Raw genomic sequence first — 24,598 nt, 5'->3', positions numbered from 1 at the left:
AAACCCCGTCTCCACTAAAAATACAAAAAATTAGCCGAGTGTGGTGGCATGTGCCTGTGGTCCCAGTTACTCAGGAGGCTGAGGCAGGAGAATTGCTTGAACCAAAGAGGCAGAGGTTGCAGTGAGCCAAGACCGCACTATTGCACTCCAGCCTGGGAGACAGAGCAAGACTTCATCTAAAAGAAAACCCAAAAAGAATTCAAATCTGGCCGGGCGGGATCACTTGAGGCCAGGAGTTCGAGACCAGCCTGTCCAACATGGTGAAATCCCACCTCTACTAGTAATACAAAAAATTAGCTGGGTGTGGTGGCGCATGCTTGTAGTCCCAGCTACTTGGGAAGCAGAGGCAAGAGAATCGTTTGAACCCGGAAGGCAGAGATTGCAGTGAGCCAAGATTGCACCACTACACTCCAGCCTGAGCGACAGAGTGTGCTCCACGTCCCAAAAAATAAAAAAATAAAAAAGTCCCAGGGCGCACTCTGGAGACCCTGCACTCTCATGTCTTTGCTGGGGTGCCTCTAGGCAGCTGGTCCTGTTAAACCCTCACTCTAGTGCACATGTCTGAGAGTGTACAGGAGCCCCTCCCTTTCCAATCCTGGTTTTATTAAAAATTGGTTTTATAATTTTTTTTTTTGTAAAGACAGGGTCTCACTCTGTCACCCAGGCTGAAGTGCAGTATTGTCATCATAACTCACTGTAGCGTTGACCTCCAAGGCTTAAGTGATCCTCCCACCTCAGCCTCCAGAGTGGCTGAGACTACAGGCACGTGCCACCAACTCGAGTAACTTTTTAAATTTTTTTGTAGAGATTGGCAGGGGAGGGGTCTCACTATATTGCCCAGGTTGGTCTCTAACTCCTGGGCTCAAGTGGTCCTCCCGCCTCGGCCTCCCAAAGTGCTGGGGTTACAGGCGTGACCCACAGCTTTACAATTTTAGCAGGCCTCTTTGGGTTACAAGGGTAAAGACCCCTGAAAACAAGAGTAAATACCCCAGCCTAGCCTTGGTGGGAGGGGGCAAGGCTGGGGGGGCGGATAAACGCTCTTTGTAAGTTTCCAGTGGCCACATAGACTAATAAGGTCGCCTTCATGCCAGGCTTGTGGAGGCCGTTCCTGTCCCTTCCTTCCTGTGCCCGCGTAGGCCGCAGGGCTCCGTGCCCAGGGCCCAGCCAGCCCCGCCCATCCAGTGGCTGGGCCCGGGATGTCCCCAGAAGCCCCGAGAGGTGCGGCGCGATGGGCGGGTTCTAGGGGAGGAGGAGGGGGTGTGGCCTACGCCCTCGGCCCCGCCTCACCAGCACTCTGCAGCTGGCTGTGATAGGCTGTGCCAGTCGCAGGCTCTCCAATCAGGAGGGTGCCGTGGGTCCAGGGGTGGGGCTCCGGTTCCCACGCGGGGCGAACTCCCGCTTCCCGTTGTCTCTCCAGCCCCGCCCCGAGCGGCTCCCCGCGGAGGCCGTGACTCAGCAGGAAGGCGCGACCCGACTGGGCCGGCCGGAAAGGCCGAGTCACTCCGCGCCCTTCCCTGTCCCCCGTGTCTATGCCATCGGGGCGGGGAGATCTGTGTGCCGGGTTGGGAGACCCAAGACCTGGTCCCTGGCCTTTGCGTGTGACCCAGGAAAACCTCCCAGGCTTCCCTGGCCTTTAGTTTCTCTTCTGTACAGAGGAGGTAACAATAAACACTTGGAGATTTGGAGATAAGACAGTAACAGTTATAGGAAGAGCATGGAGCTTTGGAATTCCACCGTTCAGGGTGGAAATCTCAGCTGTGTGATCCCGCGCATCATCTCACTGCAGCCTAGAACTCCTAGGCTCAAGTGATGCTTCTGTCTCAGCGGCCCCAATATTTTGGATTATAGGCACGCACCACCACGTCCTGGCTACTTTTTTTTTTTTTTATTTTGTAGTGATGGATTCTCATTATGTTGCCCAAACTGGTCTCAAACTCCTGGCCTCAAGCCGTCCTCCCTCCTTGGCCTCCCAAAGAGTTGGGATTACTTGGACAAGGTGGCTGACGCCTGTAATTCCAGCCCTTTCGGAGGCTGAGGGGGGCAGATCATGTGAGGTCAGGAATTCAAGACCAGCCTTGCCAACATGGAGAAACCCTGTCTCTACTGAAAATACAAAAATTAGCCGGGCATGTTAGCGCATGCCTGTAGTTCCAGCTACTTGAGGCTGAGGCAGGAGAATGGCTTGAACCCGGGAGGCAGGGTTGCAGTGAGCTGAGATCGCTGCCACTGCACTCCAGCATGGGCAACAGAGAGACTCCGTCTCCAAAAACAAAAGAGTTGGGATTACAGGTGTGAGCCACTCTGCCAGGCAGGAGAGACCTAGCAAATCAAAAAGGGCAATTTTTGAAGGCTGGGTCTCATAGCCACTAGACTGGGATAGCTAGACAGTTCTGCATTTTAAAAAAATGAGCAAGAGTCTAATGGAAAATGGGCAAAGGACTGAATAGATGCTTTATCAGAAGAAGAAAAGTGGCCAATAAGCAGATGAAAAGATTCTCAACATAATTAGTAATTAAGATGCAACTGAAGGCCGGGCGCAGCGGCTCACACCTGGGAGCCTTTGGGATGCTGAAGTGGGCAGACCACCTGAGGTCAAGAGTTCGAAACCAACCTGGCCAACATGGCAAAACACCATCTCTACTAAAAATATAAAAATTAGCCAAGCGTTGTGGCGTGTGTCTGTAGTCCCAGCTACTCAGGAGGCTGAGGCAGGAGAATTGCTGGAATCAGGATGGTAGAGGCTGCAGTGAACTGAGATCACACCATTACACTACAGCCTGGGTGACGGAACAGGACTCTGTCTCAAAAGAAAAAAAAGATGTGAGTGCTAACTAAAACCAGGAGATACCACTTCATACCCACTAGAATAGCTAGAATTTTTTTTTTTTTCTGAGACGGAGTGTCACACTGCCACCCAGCCTGGAGTGCAATGGCACGATCTCGGCTCACTGCAACCTCCACCTCCCAGGTTCAAGTGATTCTCCTGCCCCAACCTTCCAAGTAGCTGGGATTACAGGTGCGTACCACCATGCCCGGCTAATTTTTCTATCTTTGGTAGAGACAGAGTTTCACCATGTTGGCCAGGCTGGTCTTGAATTCCTGAGCTCGTGATCCAACTGCCTTGGCCTCTCAAAGTGCTCTGATTACAGGCGTGAGCCACCACACCCAGCCAAGAATTTTTTTTTTTTTTTTTTTTTTTTTTTTTGAGACGGAGTCTCGCTCTGTCGCCCGGGCTGGAGTGCAGTGGCCGGATCTCAGCTCACTGGAAGCTCCGCCTCCCGGGTTTACGCCATTCTCCTGCCTCAGCCTGCCGAGTACCTGGGACTACAGGCGCCCGCCACCTCGCCCAGCTAGTTTTTGTATTTTTTAGTAGAGACGGGGTTTCACCATGTTAGCCAGGATGGTCTCAAACTCCTGACCTCGTGATCCGCCCATCTCGGCCTCCCAAAGTGCTGGGATTACAGGCTTGAGCCACTGCGCCCGGCCTTTTGTTTATTATTATTATTTTTTGAGACAGAGTCTTGCTCTGTTGCCCAGGCTGGAGTGCAGTGGCGTGATCTCAGCTCACTGCAACCTCTGCCTCCTAGGTTCAAGCGATTCTCCTGCCTCAGTCTCCCGAGTAGCTGGGATTACAGGCGCTCACCACCACACCCGGTTAATTTTTGTATTTTTAGTAGAAACAGTTTCACCATGTTGGCCAAGCTGGTCTCAAACTCCTGACCTCAAGTGATCCGCCTGCCTCGGCCTCCCAGAGTGCTGGGATTACAGGCGTGAGCCACTGCCCCCGGCCATGATCCCAGTACTTTTGGAGGCAGAGGCAGGAGGATCTGCTTTAGCCCAGGAGTTTGAGACCAGCCTGGACAACATGGTGAGACCCTGATCTCAATTAAAAAAAAAAAAAAAGAATTTCTGAATGTGCTGGAGACAGTAAGGCAGCTAGAACCTTCCAGTCCCTCTGCTCCAGCTCCTTGAATTCATAGCATTTTCATCTTTCATTTCTCCAGGCCTTGGCCAGGCATGGTGGCTCACGCCTGTAATCCCAGCACTTTGGGAGACCAAGGCAGGTAGATCACGAGGTCAAGAGATCAAGACCATCTTGGCCCCCTCTACTAAAATACAAAATTAGCTGGGTGTGGTGGTGTGTGCCTGTAATCCCAGCTACTTGGGAGGCTGAGGCAGGAGAATCGCTCGAACCCAGGAGGCGGAGGTTGCAGTGAGCTGAGATTACGTCACTGCACTCCAGCCTCATGACAAAGCGAGACTCTTGTCTTGCAGAAAACAAAACAAGAAATATTTCTCCAGGTCTCATCTTCCGATGACACAGCTCAGAGAACTCCCTGACAAATGGAGACAAAGCCATGACTGCCAGGAGCCGATGGAGTTTGGAGCCAAAGCATCCACCTCACTCCCTGGCTGAGAGCCATGACCCCAATTTGGAGCCTGTTGGAGGCAGAATACTGGCCCCTAAATATTCCCATACCCTAATCCTTGGAGTTTGTGCATATGTTCCTTTATGCAGCTAAAGAGATTTTGCAGATGTGATTAAATTAAGGATCTCGGGATGGAGGATGATCCGGGATTACCCAGGTGGATCACAAGAGGCCTTAAAAGATGGAGGAGGCAGACATAGAGTCAACAAAGGGAGACGACAGATCAGGCAAAGTGGCTCAGGCCTGCCATCCCAGCACTCTGGGAGGCAGAGGTGGGAGGACTGTTTGAGGCCAGGAATTTGAGACTGGCCTAGGCAACATAGTGAGACCCCCTCTCTGCAAAAAAAACTTAAAAAAAAATATCGGGGTGTCATGGCACACACCTATAGTCCCAGCTACTCGGGAGGCTGAAGTGGGAGGCTTACTTGAGCCTGGAAGGTCGAGGCTGCAGTGAATCATGATTGCACCACTGCACTTCAGCCTGACTGACAGAGCAAGACTGTCTCAAAGCAAAAGAAGGGATTGGGCATGATGGCTAATACCTGTAATCCCAGCACTTTGGTGGGTCCAGGCCAGTCGATCGCTTGAAACTAGGGATTCAAGACCAGCCAGGAAACATAGTAAGACTGTGTTTCTACAAAAAATGCAAAAATTGGCCGGGTGAGGTGGCTCATGCCTGTAATCCTAGCACTTTGGGAGGCTGAGGCAGGTGGATCACCTGAGGTCAGGAGTTTGAGACCAGCCTGGCCAACATGGTGAAATCCCGTCTCTAATACAAATACAAAAAATTAGCCAGGCATGGTGGTGGGCGCCTGTAATCCCAGCTACTTGGGAGGTTGAGGCAGGAGAATCGTTCTGAACCTGGGAGGCAGAGGTTGCAGTGAGCTGAGATCATGCCATTGCACTCCAGCCTGGGCAACAAGAGTGAAACTGCATCTCAAAAAAAAAAGCAAAAATTAGCCAGGTGTGGTGGCATGCACCTGCAGTCCCAGCTGCTTGGGAGGCTGAGGTGGAAGGATTGCTTGAACCTGGGCAGAGGCTGCAGTGAACCAACATGGTATCATGTAACTGTAGTCCAGCCTAGACAACAAAGTAAGACCCTGTCTTCAAAAAAAAAAAAGGCCGGGTACAGTGGCTCACACCTGTAATCCTAGCACTTAGGGAGGCCAAGGTGGGCAGATCACCTGAGGTCGGGAGTTCGAAATCAGCTTGACCATCATGGAGAAACCTCGTCTCTACTAAAAATACAAAATTAGCCGGGCATGGTGGCACATGCCTGTAATCCCAGCTACTCAGGAGACTGAGGCAGAAGAATCGCTTGAACCCGGGAGGCGGAGGTTGCGGTGAGTTGAGACTGTGCCATTGCATTCCAACCTGGGCAACAAGAGCAAAACTCTGTCTCAAAAAAACAAAACAAAACTGAAGAAAAAGAATTTTTTCTCAGCTGGGCATAGTGGCTCACACCTCTTATCGCAGTGCTTTGAAAGGCCGAGGCAGGAGGATCTCTTTAGGCCAGAAGTTTGAGACCAGCCTGGGTAACAAACATCCCATCTCTACAAGAAAAATCTTAAAACAGCTGGGCATGGTAACATGCGCCTGTGGTCCTAGCTACTTGGGAGCCTGAGGTGGGAGGATTGCTTGCATCCAGGAGTTGGAGGTTGCAGTGAGTTATGAAGACCACTGCACTCCAGCCTGGGTGACAGAATAAGACTCAGTCTCTTAAAAAAAGAAAAAGTCCAGGTTCAGCGGCTCACACCTGTAATCCCAGCCCTTTGGGAGGCCAAGGCAGGCAGATCACCTAAGGTTAGGAGTTTGAAACCAGCCTGGCCAACATGGTGAAACCCAGTCACTACGAAAAATACAAAAATTAGCCGGGTGTGGTAGCGCATCCCTATAGTCCCAGCTACTCAGGAGGCTGAGGCAGGAGAATCACTTGAAACCAGGAAGCGAAGGTTTCAGTCAGCCGAGTTTGTGCCACTGCACTTAACAGGGCAACAGAGTGAGATTCCGTCTTAAAAAAAAAAAAAAAAATTCTTCTTTCCTTTAGTGACTCCAGTGCCTTGCTATGTGGCCTTGAGCAAGCTGCTTCCTTTTGCTGGACGTTGATTTCTATATATGTGAAAGGAGAGAGGAGTTGGGTTAAGGGACTCCCTAGGGGCCATGGAGGCCTGACACCATGACTCAGCATTTCCAGGATGCGATGGACCTGCTGAGAGCTCTCGGATGATGCTCTTGAACCGTCCTCCATCCCAAACCCTGTTTCCTCCCGAGAGTCCTGCCCAGAGTATCTCCTGCTGCCACAGAGAATGCATTTGTGCTCAGACAGTGACTTCAGTTACAAGAGACGGGGGACAACGCTTTATTGACTTGGCACCTATGAACGGGTGGCTACAGGCCCCCAGGGTTCTTTGCTCCTGCAAAGTGGAGGCTCTGTGGTGGGGACGGCATAAATCAGAGATGCTGCCAGCTGCAGGGAGGGGCCACTGTCCCTGCTTTGGCCCCTCCCCCAGTCCCCTTGTCCAGCTGAGCACCATCTGAGTGAGTCCAGGCCCTCGTGGAGCAGGGCAGGGCAGGGACCCAGGTTCCTCTGCAGTCCCTGAGGGCCCAAGGTAAGAGATGTAGGCCCCTCCTGCCTTCCCTCATCTTGGGGATCCCAAGATGGATTGGGGGAAGAGGAGATACCCCATTTAAAGAGCCCCTGAGCCTCCTGGATCTAGGGCAAGGAAGGCAGGGGCTGGTGCTATAAAAAGAGCCCCACCAAAGGGAAGACTTAGGAATCATTTCTCTTCCCCTCGTTTTGGTTTTGGCTGAGCAAAACCACGGGAGCTTTCACTGAACTGGGCTCACAATAGTCGATGACAGGCTGAGGTCACGCAGTAAGTGGATGGGGGTACAGCCAGGCTCCCCCACGCAGGACTGCACTGTCTGGGTAGGCTCTCTCCCAGGCAAGGGAAGAAGGGGCAAAGTGAGCTGTAGTCGTCACAAGAGGAGGGCTTCCTGGAGGAGGGAGGGCAGATCACAGCTCCTGGAAGAAGAGGTGGTACGTAGAGCAGGCTGGGTCATGAAGGCTGGCACAGGACACCGGCATCCTCACTGTGGTCGCAGTTGTGGGCATCCCAGCGGATGTGAGAGCAGAGCAGCAGGGCACTCTCTTCCCCACGGCACTTGACATTGTCCAGGAGAATGGGGCCTCGGCCTGGGCCAAAGTGAGCCTCACCAGGGGCTGCGAGGGCCTGGCCACAGCCCAGCTGGCGGCACAGGACACCGGCTGCCCGCAGGTCCCAAGCATCATCACAGACAGTGCCCCACCGTTGCCCTAGGTAGAGCTCTACACGCCCCTCACATCGGTGGGCTCCGTTGACCAGACGTAGATGCCCTGTGGGGGGACAAGGGCTGGGTTGGAAGGGGCTGGTCCATGCCGGGCCACTCCCAAGCTAGGCCAGGTTGGGAGTAAAGAGAGGTCTGAGACACTCTGAGCACTGTCCTAGGAGCCACTAGATGAAGGCAGACACATTAAATTAAAGTAAGATTGGCACTGGCTGGGCACAGTGGCTCACACCTGTAATCCCAGCACTTTGGGAAGCCAAGGTGGGCGGATCACAAGGTCAGGAGATCAAGACCATCCTGGCTAACATGGTGAAATCCCGTCTCTACTAAAAATACAAAAAAGTAGCTGGGTGTGGTGGCGGGCGCCTGTAGTCCCAGCTACATGGGAGGCTGAGGCAGGAGAATGGTGTGAACCTGGGAGGCGGAGCTTGCAGTGAGCTGAGATCGCACCACTGCACTCCAGCCTGGGCGACAGAGCGAGACTCGGTCTCAAAAAAAAAAAAAAAAAAAAAAAAAAATTGACGCTGGGTGCAGTGGTTCATGCCTGCAATCCCAGCACTTTGGGAGGCTGAGGAGGGAGGACTGCTTGTGCCCAGGAGCCAGACAGCAGCCTGGGCAACATAGCAAGACCCTGTCTCTAAAAACAAAACAAAGCCAAAAAAAATTAGCTGGGCGTGGTGGTGGTGTGTGCCTTGTAGTCCCAGGTACTTGGGAGGCTGAAGCAGGAGGATCGCTTGAGGCCAGGAGGTCAAGGCTGCAGTAGCCATGATTGTGCCACTGAATTCCAGCCTGGATGACACAGCAAGACTGTCTCAAACATAAATAAGATGGGGCCAGGTGCAAAAGCTCATGCCTGTAATCACACCACTTTGGGAGCCCAAGGCTAGAAGATCACCTGAGGTCAGGAGTTAGAGACCAGCCTGGCCAACATGGTGAAACCCCGTCTCTACTAAAAATACACACAAACAAAATTAGCTGGGTGTGGTGCCACATGCCTATAATCCCACCTAGTGGGGAGTCTGAGGCACGAGAATCGCTTGAACCTGGGAGGTGGGGGTTGTGCCACTGCACTCCTGCTTGGGTGCAAGAGCAAGACTTCATCTCAAAAAAATAAAATAACAAATAAATAAATAAGATGAGCATTAGTCCAGACCCAGAGTCTCAGGACTGGGAGAAAGCGTGCAAACATTTTTGAGTGATCCGCGACGTGTGCTGGGTGCTTTATGTCTGCTCTCTCCCTGGTCCTCTGCTCGTAATCCCGGTACCCCAGCCCCAGGCTGGTTGTTTGGTGATTACATCCTATTGTGTCCCCTGGAGGTCATGATGGTCTCCATGGTCTCCCCCAACCCCCTGGGCTCCCAGAACTACATTCTGAATTTTTTCATTGCTCTGCTCAGGACAGGATCCTTATCCCCTCATTCTGATCTCCCCTCTAGAAATCTCCAGATTTCTCTAGTTTAAAGCTCACCTCCTTCTTTCTGGATACCATATTCCCACAAAGGAGGCCTGAGACCAACCAAAAGGACCAGACTTCCAGGTCCCGGTGTTAATCTGCTGAGCTTTATAACCCAGGCTGTGACCTCCCCCAATCCATGTCCTTCAGACCCTCATGCCTCCACCCACTTTCAGGGGATTATGGGCACCTACCATCTCTGGGCCGAGGAGTGGGCACCCGCGTGGTCTCAGAACCGTCCTGCTGGACTTGCACTCCCAGCTCCTCTGGGCCTGGTTCAGGAAGGACAGAGATAAAGAGGTGGCTGTCACAGTGGGGAGCATGTTCCTTAGGGCCAGGTCCCCTCCTGCTCGCACCAGGAAAGCCTGTCCTAGGGACAAAAAGGACTTCACAGGTTCCTGAAGAACTGCTCCCCTTGATCAGAAATAGGGGTTGTGTCACTGGGTGGGGGCAGTGGCTCACACCTGTAATCCCAGCACTTTAAGAGGTCAAGGTAAGGCTGGGCACGGTGGCTTACGCTTGTAATCCCAGCACTTTGGGAGGCTGAGGCAGGTGGATCACCTGAGGTCAGGAGTTCGTAGACCAGCCTGGCCAACATGGTGAAACCCTGTCTCTATTAAAACTACAAAAATTAGCCGGACATGGTGGCATGCGCCTGCAATCCCAGCTACTCGGGAGGCTGAGGCAGGAGAATCGCTTGAACCTGGGAGGTGGAGGTTGCAGTGAGCCACTGCACTTCAGCCTGGGTGACAGACTGAGACTCCGTCTCCGGAAAAAAAAAAAAGTCAAGGTGAGAGGATCGCTTGAGACCAGGAGTTCAAGAGTAGCCTGGGCAAAACAGCGAGACCTCCTCTCTATAAAAAATACAAAAATTACCCAGGCACGGTGGCATGCGCCTTGTAGTCCCAGCTACTCTGGAGGTTGAGCGGGGCAGGATTGCGTGAGCCCAGGAGTTTAAGGCTGCAGTGAACTATGATCGTGCCACTGCACCCCAGTCTGGGTGACAGAGCAAGACTCTGTCTCAAAAGGAAAAAAAAAAAGAAATAAGGGTTGTGCCTCTCCAAACCTTGGCCCCAAAGCAGAACCTTTTGTGGCCAAAACTATGGGAAGTAGGGCCTACTAGCCCTGGGGCACCAAATGAGGGCGAGGACATCAATTCCCACAACAATCAATGAATTTCACAATGTTCTGCCAAACTGCAAACACCCCTTTCCATTGATTTCGCCCAAAGGTCACACGCTAGCTCTGGTCAGGGTGATCCACTCTCTGCTTAATAGAGTTTTGCTGGGTCTAGGTTTAGCCGGGAGCAAACGGCCCCGCCCTTTACGGACTTGATGCCTTTCTCGAACAGGGATCGGCCTAAGCCCTAACCTCCCGACACCGCCCCGCACCGCTGCACCACGCGGCTCTCCCCAGGCCCCGCCCCATTTTCCACTGCAGCAGGTTCTCCGTTCCGGCCCCGCCCCGCCGCGCAGCCGCAGGGCGCACGGACGGCGGGGCGGCGCCCCTCTGCGGAGTGCGCATGCTCCCCGGGCGGCCGGCCCCCGCAAAGAGCCCTCACGCGTGGGCCCGCCCAGGCCGCGCCCGCCCCGGCCGGCCCCGCCGGCCCCCTCCCAGCCGCAGTGCGCGGCCCCCGCCGGCGGCCTCACCTGCCGCAGAGCGGCCCGGGCCCGCGTCCTCGTGGTGGGCCGCAGTTTGTGGCTGGGCCCCAGCCAGGTGGAAAGCAGTCACTCAGTCGGCCTCCGGGCCGGCCGCGGCCCACGTTGTCCAGCCGCACGGGCCGCGGGCCGTAGCCGAGTGGCCCAGGCCCGTGGCGCCCAGCGCGGGCCGCAGCCCGCCCTCACGGCAGGCCACGCGCGCCGTCCGCAAAGTCCCAGTCATCGTCCGCAACACGGTGCCCCCGAGCCCCCGTTCGTGCAGCACCTCCACGGCGCCGCGGGCACGGGCCCGGCGCCGCCCACCAACCGCAGCCGCCCGCCTGCGGGGTGCATAGGCCGGCGGCCAGAGGGGCTGGGCTGGGGCTGCCGGCTCCCGGGCAGAGCCCCAGCTCTACCCTCCCCCACCCCCCGCAGACCCCGGGCACCGCCACTTACTTTTCTTCCCCGCGGCCCAGGCGGCGGTGGTGAGCAGTGCAGTCTCCCGGGAAGGCTGGGGGCCAACTCCTGTAGCTGCGGAGACAGGGCATCTAGAGCGTTCGTAGGGAACGAGGAGGCCTTCTGTCCTGCAGCAGGGCACGGGGACGCCCACCAAGACCCCCCAACCCTACCACACCCGTACCCCCACTCAGCTGCAACCCCAGAGTCACCGCGTTGTCTGGCGTGCGTTGGGATCTCGGGGAAACTTGGTTGAATGAACCGAAAGCTAATTCTATGTATTACCCTAACTTCAGGTCCAGGGATAGTTCGTATCCTAATTTCAACTGCACTGCTAACCTTGATTCGACCTTCATCTCAATCGACCCCCTCGTAAGGTCTCTCAATTCCCAATCTCAGCATCGTCCCATTAAAAAAAAAAAATTAACTTCGAGATGGGGTCTTGCTCTGTCGCCCAGGCTAGGGTGCAGTGATGCAATCATAGTTCACTGCAGCCTAGAACTCCCGGCCTCAAGCGATCCTCCTGCCTCGGTATTCCAAAGTGCTAGGACTGGCGCAAGCCACGATGCCCAGCTAGTTTGTTTTATTTATTTATTTATTTATTTTGATACAGAGTCTCGCTATGTCGCCCCAACTGCAGTGCAGTGGTGCAGTCTGGGCTCTCTGCAACCTCTGCCTGCCAGGCTCAAGCGATTCTCCTGCCTCAGCCTTCCAAGTATCTGGGATTACAGGCGTCCGGCTAATTTTTGTGTTTTTATTTATTTCTTTTAATTTTGTATTTGTAGTAGAGATGGGATTTCACCATGTTGGCCAGGCTGGTCTCAAACTCCAACCTCAAGTGATCCACCTGCTTCAACCTCCCAGAGTGCTGGGATTACAGGCGTGAGCCACTATGCCTGGCAATTTAAATATATATATATTTAGAGACAGGGTCTAGCTGCGTTGCCCAGGATGGTCTTCAGCTGACTTCAACCGATCCTCCCGCCTGTTTCCCAAAGTGCTGGGATTACAGGAGTGAGCCACCACCCACATCCCAAATTTTACTTCTGTGCTTTGAAGAAATCTCTTACTGCCTCCTCCTACCCCGCTGAAGTTTTCAGAGCTCTGAGTTTCATCATCCTTGCTCCGTCTGCTCATAATTCTCTCACCCACCTCTGCACCATCTGGCCAAAGCCCTGGCCTGTTAGCCAGGACCCCCGCCTGTGGATCCAGAACATTCTTCCCAGTTCCCAGCCGCACCCACCATGCCCCTAACATTCCCGCCTGGAGGGCTGAGCTCTTTACCGGATGGATCTGTGTGCCAAGCCCAGTCCTCTCTTGTGGCCGAGGATGGCAGTGCTGTGAGCGTTGGGGGACCCAGGACTAGGGCAGGAGAGAAGGGGCAGGGTCAGAGGCTGAGATTCTGGTCCCTGGTCAGCCATGGGCTGTCAGGGGAGGATAGGAGGGTCTCCCTGGAGGAAAGAATAGATGTTACTTCCAGGTCTGGTAGCCCAGCCGCAGCGGGGGTCTAAGGAGGCCTGTCCCCACTTTGATAGTGGTTGTAATTCGCTTGTGCTGTGAGGTGTACACTTCAGTTTATACAGGGCTCTCAGAGACACACTTTCATTTCTCTCCAATGTCCCATGTTCTCATCAGAAGCCCACTGTGTCCAACAGACATGGAGTACAGAAGGCCTTGCCCATCAGGGAGGACCATACATAGTCCTGAGTTCCCATTATCCTCCTCTTTTCTTTTTAGTGAGACGGAGTTTCACTCTTGTTTCCCGGGCTGGAGTGCAATGCTGCAATCTCGGCTCGCCGCAACATCTGCCTCCCAGGTTCAAGCAGTTCCCCTGCCTCAGCTTCCCAAATAGCTGGGATTACAGGCGCCTGCCACCACGCCTGGCTAACTTTTGTATTTTTTTAGTAGAGACAGGGTTTCACCATGCTGGCCAGGCTGGTCTCCTGACCTCAGGCGATCTGCCCGTCTCAGCCTCCCAAAGTGCTGGGATTACAGGCGTGGGCCACCGTGCCCGGGCCATTATCCCCCTCTTACAGAGAAAACAAGGCTAGCAGGGCAAGGGCCATGCCCAGGGTTAGCAGGGGCTCTGTCAGGGCTCACTGAGACAGACTTCTGCCCTTCTACAGCCCCTCTTAAAGTAAAAAAAAAAACAAAAAGACAACTAATCTCAGGCCGGGCGCAGTGGATCACACCTGTAATCCCAGCACTTTGGCAGGCCGAAGTGGGCAGATCATGAGGTCAGGAGATCGAGACCATCCTGGCTAACACGGTGAAACCCTGTCTCTACTACAAATATAAAAAATTAGACGGGCATGGTGGCGGGTGCCTGTAGTCCCAGCTACTCGGGAGGCTGAGGCAGGAGAATGGAATGAACCCAGGAGGTGGAGCTTGAAGTGAGCCAAGATCATGCCACTGCACTCCAACCTGGGCAACAGAGTGAGACTCTGTCTCAAAAAAAAAAAACAAAAAACAAAAAACTAATCTCTGAGAGGGAAATGGGGCGGGGTGGGGGCTCACTGGACTCGGGAGGTGGGGCTCAGATACCGGACCAAATTGAGGACTAGCTGAAACGGGGATGGGGTGGGAGTGCCTCTCAATGAGATACACCCACCCGTGTGCCATGTCAGTTTACCATTGCCGTGGCAACACCTGGAGTTACCTTTCCATGGCAACACAGACAACCCAAAAATTACCATTCTAGTTCTTAAAATATCTGCATAATCTGTCCCCTAATTTGCATATACTTGAAAGTAAATAGAATTACGACTGCAGACCTGTCTCTGAGCTTCTATACTGGGCACACTGCCTATGGGGTAGCCCTGCTCGGCAAGGAGCAGGGTCTCTGCTGCTGCTGTGCACTGCCGCGTCAATGAAAGCTGCTATCACCAGCTGGCCCTTAAATCCTTTGCTGAGGGAAACCAAAAATCCTACTGGACTAAGCCTCAATTTGGGGGCTTGCCTGCCTTGTGTCAACTGTGTGACCACGGGCAAGGCTCTGACTCTCTGTGCCTCGGCTTTCCCACCTATACACTGGGAATGATTGCCCTTAGTTTGCTATGAATTATGAGTTGTGGTCAACCACTTTATCTCTTACAGAGCAGAGTCCATCTGTGAAATAGCATGATTGGCCCTATTATTCCTCTTTGCTGAGAAACCCTCCCAAATTGGAGAGGGCCCAGGTGGGGAGAAAATACTATTATTAGAGCATCACAATGAGAGAGGGTTGTGCTAGGTAATTCTGTGAGCATTAGAGAATTCTGGACTATCTCTAGGGCAATTCTAGGGTGTTACTCTTTTTTTTTTTTTTTTTTTTTTTTGAGACGGAGTCTTGCTCTGTCGCCCGGGCTGGAGTGCAGTGGCCGGATCTTGGCTCACTGCAAGCTCCGCCTCCCGGGTTCACGCCATTCTCCTGCCTCAGCCTCCCCAGTAGCTGGGACTACAGGCGCCCGCTACCTCGCCCGGCTAGTTTTTTTGTAATTTTTTAGTAGAGACGGGGTTTCACCGGGTTAGCCAGGATGGTCTCAATCTCCTGACCTCGTGATCCGCCCGTCTCGGCCTCCCAAAGTGCTGGGATTACAGGCTTGAGCCACCGCGCCCGGCCTCTAGGGTGTTACTCTGAGTGTTATTCTAGAGTGTTACTCTAAAGTGGTCCAGGAACAGTACTTGCTGGAACGTTCTGGAGGCATCGTTGGGATATTGCTATAGAATTCTTGAGTATTGGTGAAGCAATAGTGCAGTTTTTGTTTTGTTTTGTTTGTTTTTTGAGACAGAGTCTCTCTCTGTCGCCCAGGCTGGAGTGCAGTGGCGTCAGCTCGGCTCCCTGCAACCTCTGCCTCCTGGGTTCAAGCGATTCTCCTGCCTCAGCCTCCCGAGTCGCTGGTATTACAGGCGTGCACCACCACGCTCGGCTACTTTTCGCCATGTTGGCCAGGCTGGGTTAGTGCAGTACTGTTACATAGCCCTGGAGTGTACCACGAGGAGTTCTGGGATATTCGGAGGCACTTCCAGTACAGTACTGAGATACAAGTAGTTTTGGAGGCTACCTGGAGAGCTCTGGGGAGCATCAAGACAGCTAAAGCACTCTCTACATCCACCTGCCCACTCAAGCCTCCTCCTCCAGCATTGGCGCAGGGCCCCGCCCACCTGCCCCCCCCCCTCCCCCCCGCCCCCCCCTCCCCTCCCCGCCCCTCCCCCCCCCCCGCCCACCTGCCCCGCCTCCGCCCACCGCCCACAACCTCTAGAGCCCGCACCTGCGCAGAGCGCGCCCGCGTCCTCGTGGTGGCCACAGTTGTGCACGCCCCAGCCCAGGCTCTGGCAGGCTGCCAGGCGGGGCTCGCCGCCTTCGCAATGCACGTTGTCCAGCAGGATGTGCCCGGTGCCATAGCCGAAGAAGGCGTTGGTGGTGGCGGCCATGGCCGCTCCGCAGCCCAGCTGACGACAGACCACAGCAGCATCCGGCAGCCCCCAGTCGTCGTCACACACGGTGCCCCACAGGCCACCGTGCAGGATCTCCACTCGACCCTGACACAGGTTCGCACCCCCTACCAGGCGCACGCTGCCCTCACCTGGGGACAGGGGCGGGGGCAGGGCGCATGTCCCACTGGCCTCTGCTCCCGTCCAAACCACAAAGGCAGCCCAGTATCCCAGGACCTACAACCCATGGGCATCTTCTCACCCTGCTGCCCAGAGTACCGCCTCCTTGGTCCAGACTGGGGGTGGCTTGTGGGATCACAGTATCATCCCTGCCTAAAACCAACCCCCCTATCCTGCTCCCTGTCTCCTGGCAGCCTGGGACATGCTGCTTTCTCATCTACTGCAAATGACATCCTCAAGATATGGCGCCCACACCTCTTCCTCCAGGAAGCCCTCCCTGATCTCCTGAGGAACGGGACCCTCTTCCACCTCTGGACTTCCTTGCCTCTTTCACTGTCCCTCTTTTAGAGCACTTTTCATTTTCTTGTTCTAGTCATGATCATCATTCTTGGGCTCATCTGACTTTCCTGTGAGATTATGCTCCAGTCTCACCCCTCACTCATTTTCTCTCTTTGGTCTCACTGTGTCCCCAGGCTGGAGTACAGTGGTATGATCTTACTGCAACCTCTGCCTCCCGGGTTCAAGTGATTCTCCTGCCTCAGCCTCCCAAGTAGCTGGGACTACAGGCATGTGCCACCACGCCTGGCTAATTTTTGTATTTTTTGTAGAGACAGCGTTTCACCATGTCGGCCATGAACTCCTGGCCTCAAGTTATCTACCTGCCTCTGCCTCCCAAAGTGCTGACATTGCAGGCATGAGTCACTGTGCCTGGCCATTTTCTCTAAATGTCTTTCTCTCTCTCCTTCCTTCCTTCCTTTCCCTTTTCCTTTTCCTTTTCCTTTTCCTTTTCCTTTTCCTTTTCCCTTTCCTTTCCTTTCCTTTCCTCTTTCTTTCCTTCCTTCCTTCCTTCCTTCCTTTCTTTCTTTCCTCTCTTTCTCTCTCTCTCTCTCCTTTTTTTTTTGAGATGGAGTCTCGCTCTGTCATCTAGGCTGGAGTGCAGTGGAATAATATCACCTCACTGCAACCTCTGCCTCCTGAATTCAAGCGAGTCTCCTCCCTCAACCTCCCGAGGAGCTGGGACTACAGGTACCCACCACAACGCCCGGCTAATTTTTGTATTTTTAGTAGAGACAGGGTTTCACCATGTTGGCCAGGCTGGTCTCAAACTCCCAACCTCAAGTGATCTGCTGGCCTCAGCCTCCCATAGTGCTGGGATTACAGGCATGAGCCACCGCGGCCAGCCATTTTCTCTAACTTTCAATCTTCAATTTGTAATCCCTGTCTTCCCACTGCCTAGGATAGGGTGTGAGAGACGCCTTTCCCAAAACCCAGGTGTTGCCCACATTATGCTTACATACTTTTTCCATTCGGCGGTGTCGTAGGGGGTGCTCTACTGGTTAACATCTTCCTTGTTGGGGGCTGCGTTGGCAAGAATTCTGGAAAGGACATGGGGTAGATGAAGGGGTCTTTCTGTTCTCCATCCTCACACCACAGGGTGTTTGAGGGGCAGGAGGATGGACCCATAAGGTGCTTGCCCCCAGAGCCTCTCTGGCCACACAGAGTCACAGCCAGGAACCCTGGGGTATGAGAGGAGAGGGGCCACACCAGAGTCCTGGACTCCTCTAAAGCACGGTTTTTTGTTTGTTTGTTTGTTTGAGATGGAGTCTTGCTCTGTCGCTCAGGCTGCAGTGATCTCAACTCACTGCAACCTCCGCCTCCCTGGTTAAAACAATTCTCCTGCCTCAGCCTCCTGAGCAGCTGGGATTATAGGCGCCTGCCACCACACCCAGCTAATCTTTTGTATTTTTAGTAGAGAGACAGGGTCTCACCATGTTGGTCAGGCTGGTCTTGAACTCCTGACCTCAGGTGATCCGCCTGCCTCGGCCTCCCAAAGTGCTGGAATTACAGGCATAAGCCACCGTGCCCAGCCTGCAGCACAGTTCTTTTTTTTTTTTTTTTTTTTCGAGATGGAGTCTCGCTCTGTTGCCCAGGCTGGAGTGCAGTGGTGCGATCTTGGCTCACTGCAAGCTCCGCCTCCCGGGTTCACGCCATTCTCCTGCCTCAGCCTCCCTAAAGCACAGTTCTTAAAGCAGTTCACCTCCCTTGGGAACTGTTAGCGATGCAGATTCTCAGGCCCCACCCAGACCTGCAGAATCAGAAACTCTGGGATGGGGCCTCAATCTGTGTTTTCATGAGACCCCCTGATTTTCTTGAAAACTAGAAGCACTGCTCTCAGTTTCCACTGCAGCTCTATGCCACGTGGAGCTCATGGCCAGTGTTACCCCAATAGTCGGTTTTTTGTTTGTTTTTTGAGACAGGGTCTTGCTCTGTCACCCAGGCTGGAGTGCAGTGTCACAATCACAGCTCACTGCAGCCTTGACCCACTAGACTTCAGCGATCCTCCCTCCTCTGCCTCCCAAGTAGCGGGGACCCCCCATGCCTCACTAATTTTTCTGATTTTTCATAGAGATGAGCTCTTGCTATGTTCGCAAGATGGTCTCAAACTGCTGGGCTCAAGCAATCTTGCCATCTTGGCCTCCCAAAGTGCTGGGGTTACAGGCATGAGCCACCATGCCTGGCTGATTGTCTGCTTTTAAAACTGGGAGAGGGGAACCAGCGGGGTGGCTTGCACCTATAGTCCCAGCTAGTGAGGCGGGAGAATCCCTTGAGCCCAGGAGTTTGAGGCTGCAGTGAGCTATGATCGCACACTGCACTCTGGTCTGGGTCAAAGAGTGAGACCCCATCTCCAAAACCTCCAAAAAAATTTTTTTTTTAAGGGAGAGGGCTCTGCTGGCACAATCAAAGCCTTACATGGAAGCAGTAGTGCTGGTTTCCTTTTGGTCCAAAGTCAGGCAATGACCCAGAAGAATCCCTGGGACCCAGGCTGGGACTCTTCCCCGGCACCAGGCATTGTAGCCTCTGGCCTGATCTGCATGGAACAGCCTTACCCGTGGGAAGTCCCTTCATTTATCTAGCCTACAGCCCTGCTGCCTGCCACAGTCTGTCTGTCTGTCCCCCCAGGTCCCAGGGCTCCACTCACCATCACACAGGACAGCCACATCCTCGTAGTGAAAGCAATTGTGGACGCCCCAGCCACGGCTGCCACACTCGCTCAGCGCAGCTTCCTGCCCGCGGCACTCCACGTTGTCCAGCAGGATGGGGCCTCGGCCTTGGCCAAAGGCGAGGGGCCGTGGCACAGGCAGCGCCAGGCCACAGCCCAGCTGGCGACACACTACGTTGGCGTCCACCACGTCCCAGTCATCATCACAGACGCTGCCCCAGGAGCCACCATGCATGACCTCCAGGCGCCCCCGGCAGCGGCTGGGGCCCCCCACCAGCCTCAGTTCTGTGAAGAAGGTGGAGCTGGCACCAGGGGGTCACTGAGTGCAACCTCCAGGATGCCCACTCCAGGATGTCCTTTTTTTTTCCTTTTTTGGTAGAGACGGGGTCTCACTATGCTGCCCAGGCTGGTCTCAAACTCCTGGGCTCAAGTGATCTTCCTGCCTTGGCCTCCCAAAGTGCTAGGATCACAGATGTGCACTACGGGACTCAGCCAGGTTACCCACTTTGCCGTGAATCCATGGGAACCTTGGGATCAATCCCTTCTGGAAAATTCGGAGACTACAGCTCCCCTGAGATGGGGGCATCTAGAGTCAAGGGGGGCTGGTTAGTCATCAATTCCCGTGGTTCCCTGTCTGAGACTGGAGTACCTGGGGGACAGGTGAGGGTGAGGAAGGGCGGGACGGGGCACCTACCTGGAAAGGTCAGTGGAGTGGGCTGTAGGGCGCTGGCTGAAACAGAGTGAGGAAGAGCATTGGCCCCTCTGCCCACACTATGGCTCCCTGGTCCTAGGAACACACTCCCCAACCCCCACGGTCCTCAACATCACCCCCGTCTTCTTGGACTTCAGTACCCCTGCTTTGCCAAAGCCCCATCGTCTCTTTCTCTGACTGTCCTGATTGGTTTCCCTGCCTTACCACTCTCCTAGTGGTCCCCGGGCCAACCCAGAGAGATCTGCGGGTGTAAATCTGTAGATCTGCACGTCTCAAACTAATGCTAAATCCCATAATGACCCCTGTTACCTGCAGGAGTCTCACCTTCTTCTAGAGTCTTCTAACCATTCTGACCAGCCTCGCCTTGCTTTTTTCTTTTCTTTCTTTTTTTTTTTTTGAGACAGTCTCTTGTCGCCCAAGCTGGAGTGCAGTGGTGCAATCTCAGCTCACTGCAACCTCCGCCTCTGGGGTTCAAGCAATTCTTCTGCCTCAGACTCCCGAGTAGCTGGGATTACAGGTGTGTACCACCACGTCCAGCTAATTTTTGTATTTTTAGTAGAGATGGGGTTTCAACATGTTGGTCAGGCTGGTCTTGAACTCCTGACCTCAAGTGATCAATCCACCTTGGCCTCCCGAAGTGCTGGGATTAAGGCATGAGCTACTGCACCCGGCCTTTTTTCTTTTTTTTCTTTTTTTTTCTTTTTTGACAGGATCTTGCTTTGTCACCCAGGCTGGAGTGTAGTGGTGAGATCTTGGCTCACTGCAACCTCCAACTCCAGGGTTCAAGAGATTCTCTTGCCTCAGTCATGTCCGGCTAATTTTTGTATTTTTAGTAGAGATGGAGTTTCACCACGTTGGCCAGACTGGTCTTGAGCTCCTGACCTCAGGTAATCCACCCACTTTGGCCTGCCAAAGTGCTGGGATTACAGGTTTGAGTCAACACACCTGGGCAAGAGCTTTCTTCAAGTCCCAGCTTGGAGTTCCTTCCTCTGGGAAGCCATCCTGGAGCCCTCAGCTAGAAGTGCTCTCTGTTTCCTCTGAATTCCTGGGCACTACATACCTAGGCCTCTTTCGGGGCCTTCTCCCTGGTAATGGGGCTATGCTTGTCTCAACTCTGTGTCCCCAGGACTCTCTGCTCAGAGCCTGGTACTCAGCAGATGTTCAGTAGCTCTACCTTAAATGTGTAAATTGGCTTTGGGATTCATTATATTTCCCTCCCTAAAGATTTACCTATCTGAGCCCTTCTACTTCATTCTTCTTCTTCTTCTTTTTTTTTTTTTTTAGACAGTGTCTTGGTCTGTCACCCAGCCTGGAGTGCAGTGGCATGATCATAGCTTACTGCAGCCTCCAATACCTGGGTTCAATCCATCCTCCCGCCTCAGCCTCCAGAATAGCTGGGACTACAAGCTCCTGCTGCCTCACCCAGCTAATTTTTTTTTCTTTTTTTTTGGGACAGAGTCTCGCTCTGTCGCCCAGGCTGGAGTGCAGTGGCCGGATCTCAGCTCACTGCAAGCTCCGCCTCTCGGGTTCACGCCATTCTCCTGCCTCAGCCTCCTGAGTAGCTGGGACTACAGGCACCTGCCACCACGCCCGACTAATTTTTTGCATTTTTTAGTAGAGACGGGGTTTCACCGTGTTAGCCAGGATGGTCTCGATCTCCTGACCTCATGATCCGCCCATCTCGGCCTCCCAAAGTGCTGGGATTACAGGCTTGAGCCACCGTGGCCGGCCTTTTTTTTTTTTTAGACAGAGTCTTACTCCATTCAGGCTGGAGCGCAGTGCCATGATCTCACCTCACTGCAACCTCTGCCTCCTGGGTTCAATTGATTTTCCCAGCTCAGCCTCCCAAGTAATTGGGACTGCAGGCGCGCACCACCACACCCATCTAATTTTTATGCTTTTAGGTGGAAATGGGGTCTCACTTTGTTGCCCAGGCTGGTCTCAAACTCCTGGCCTCAAGTGATCCTCCTGTCTCAGCCTCCCAAAGTACTAAAATTACAGGTGTGAGCTACCTTGGCTGGCCTTGAGTCTTTCTGCTTTAGCTATCATGTATGTCTTCATTGCTTTCTTTTTTTCTTTTTTGTTTTTTTTTTTTTTTTGAGACGGAGTTTCACTCTTATTGCCCAGGCTGGAGCGCAACGGCACAATCTCAGCTCACCGCAACCTCTGCCTCCTGGGTTTAAGCGATTCTCCTGCCTCAGCCTCCCAGGTAGCTGGGATTATAGGCATGCACCACCATGCCCGGCTAATTTTGTATTTTTAGTGGAGACGGGGTTTCTCCACGTTGGTCAGGCTAATCTCGAACTCCCGACCTCAGGTGATCCGTCCGCCTCAGCCTCCCAAAGTGCTGGGATTACAGGCGTGAGCCACTGCGCCCGGCCCTCATTGCTTTCTTTAGGCGAACTCAGTTAATCACTAGGAAAATTTATAAGTCAGGCAGGATTCTACAGACAGGGCAACTTCAGGGTTAGTTAGATTAGACAACTTACTCAGGGCCACATAGCAAATCAAGGGTAGAGCTGAGAGACTACCCAGACAGCCACACTCTTCTTCATCATGCAGTTCTGAGCATGATGCTTGAGAGTGGAGGTGGGAGAGGAAACAGGAAAGTGAAATTTGCCTACCAGGCAAAATGGAAAGCCCAGAAATTCCTCACTTGTGCTCCGGGTATGACAGTTCTGACACTTTCACGTACATTACCTTGTAGAATCCTTATAACCACCCGCTGCAACCTGCACTTGTGTACCCATTTTACTGATGAAGAAACTGAGACTCCACTTCTTTTCTTTTTTTTTTTGAGACAGAGTCTCGTCCTGTCACTCAGGCTGGAGTGCAATGGCACAATCTTGGCTCACTGCATCCTCCGCCTCCCGGGTTCAAATGATTCTCCTGCCTCAGCCTCCTGAGTAGGTGGGATTACAGGTGCCCACCACCACGCCCAGCTATTTTTTGTATTTTTAGCAGAGACAGGATTTCACTATGTTGGCCAGGCTGGTCCTGAACTCCTGACCTCATGATCCGCCAGCCTCAGCCTCCCAAAGTGCTGGGATTACAGGTGTGAGCCACCGTGTCTAGCTGACTCCGTTTCTTCTTATTTATTTATTTATTTATTTGTTTGTTTGTTTGTTTGTTTATCTTTATTTCTTTTTGAGACAGAGTCTTGTTCTATCACCCAGGCTGGAGTGCAGTGGCGTGACCTTGACTCACTGAACGTCCCAGGTTCAAGTGATTCTCCTGCCTCAGCCTCCCGAGTAGCTGGGATTACAGGTGCACACTGCTACGCCCGGCTAATTTTTGTATTTTTACTAGAGACTCAGGTTTCACCGTGTTGGCCAGGCTGGTCTCAAACTCCTGACCTCAGGTGATCTGCCTGCCTCGGCCTCCCAAAGCACTGGGATTGCAGGTGTGAGTCACCACGCCCGGCCTTCTTCTTCTGTTTGGATAGTCCCTAGGTCATTTGATTTCATCTCTTTTACCAGCTGTCTTTCCAAAAGCCATTGGTGAGCACACCCTCTTTCTCTCCTTCCCTGTGCCCAGTGTCCCCTAACTGCCCATTCCCCGGGTGCGTTTACCTGTCACCTCCAGTACTGAGCCTTTCGTTCCCCAAACTCAGACTCCTAGCTCTTTTGTCAACTCTGGGCAAATGTCAGCGTAGGAAAGAACAGCAGGAACGAGCTCATTCACAACCCCCCTCCTACTATAAAATTACAGCTGGGACAACCCGAGAGCCAGAAAGAGGAAGTGGCAAGGGCTAGCAGGAGAGGACTCACCCAGTGGCAGGAGGAGGAGGAAAGACAGGGCTTGGGGGAGGAAGGGAGGGGCAGCACTCCCATCTCCCCACCTCCACCCGCAGCCCTTCTCATCCAGCTGGGGACCAATTTGCATCTCTGCTTCCTTGTGCATCCAGATGGTGAAGGGTGTTTCAGATGCTCCCATCAAGGCGCCAGGGATAAGTTATAGTTGGAACATCTGAAATTAAAGATCTCAAATGTTGCTGGGCCTCCCAGCACTTTGGGAGGCCAAAGGAAGTGGGAGGATTGCTTGAACCCAGGAATTCGAGACCAGCCTGGGCAACATAGTGAGACCCCATCTCTGCAAAAAGTTTTTAAAAATAAGGCCGGGCTGGCCAGGCGCAGTGGCTCAAGCCTGTAATCCCAGCACTTTGGGAGGCCGAGACGGGTGGATCACGAGGTCAGGAGATCGAGACCATCCTGGCTGACACGGTGAAACCCCGTCTCTACTAAAAAATACAAAAAACTAGCCAGGCGAAGTGGCAGGCGCCTGTAGTCCCAGCTACTCTGGAGGCTGAGGCAGGAGAATGGCGTAAACCCGGGAGGCGGAGCTTGCAGTGAGCTGAGATCCGGTCACTGCATTCCAGCCTGGGCGACAGAGCGAGACTCTGTCTCAAAAAAAAAAAAAAAAAAAAAGGCCGGGCTTGGTGGCTCATGCCTGTAATCCCAGCACTTTGGGAGGCTGAGGCGGGTGGATCGCTTGAACCCAGGAAATCAAGACCAGCCTGGCTAACATGGCGAAAACTCGTCTGTTTCAAAAAATACAAAAATTAGGCCAGCCGCGGTGGCTCATGCCTGTAATCCCAGCACTTTGGGAGGCTGACGGAGGCGGATCACTTAAGGTCAGGAGTTCGAGACTAGCCTGGCCAACATGGTGAAACCCCGGCTGTCCCAAAAATACAAAAATTAGCCAGGTGTGGTGAAGCACACCTGTAATCCCAGCTACTCGGGAAGCTGAGGCAGGAGAATCTTTTGAACCTGGGAGGTAGAAGTTGCAGTGAGCTGAGATCATGCCACTGCACTCCAGCCTTAGTGACAGAGCAAGACTCTGCCTCAAAAAGAAAAAAAAAGAAAGAAGAGAGAAAAAAAGAAAAAAAAGAAAGCAGGGAGAATTTATAACTTCAAGCGATGGCTGAAGTGATAAAAGTGGTGAGAAGAGTGAGAAGGAAGAGAAAACAAAGTGCTACCAGCAGATCCT

General features: G+C 53.4%; 1 protein-coding gene across 1 annotated transcript; it reads right to left on the bottom strand.

The window, feature by feature from the left end:
* Positions 1 to 6,769: 6,769 nt before the first annotated feature.
* SSC4D (scavenger receptor cysteine rich family member with 4 domains) lies at positions 6,770 to 23,512 on the bottom strand. Its single transcript, XM_017857637.1, is given in 15 exon segments — positions 6,770 to 7,806; positions 9,405 to 9,482; positions 10,860 to 10,896; positions 10,898 to 11,007; positions 11,010 to 11,070; positions 11,072 to 11,107; positions 11,110 to 11,151; positions 11,154 to 11,188; positions 11,304 to 11,378; positions 12,588 to 12,665; positions 15,554 to 15,868; positions 17,195 to 17,272; positions 18,877 to 19,182; positions 19,592 to 19,627; positions 23,380 to 23,512. Coding segments are annotated over 15 exon segments (1,737 nt in total). The 3' UTR covers positions 6,770 to 7,489.
* Positions 23,513 to 24,598: the final 1,086 nt, after the last annotated feature.

The sequence above is a fragment of the Rhinopithecus bieti genome, unplaced genomic scaffold (assembly GCF_001698545.2).
Source record: "Rhinopithecus bieti isolate Rb0 unplaced genomic scaffold, ASM169854v2 scaffold_42772, whole genome shotgun sequence".
NCBI lineage: Eukaryota > Metazoa > Chordata > Mammalia > Primates > Cercopithecidae > Rhinopithecus > Rhinopithecus bieti.
Note: the sequence above shows the minus strand (reverse complement) of the source record. Positions and strands in the feature narration are given on the sequence as shown.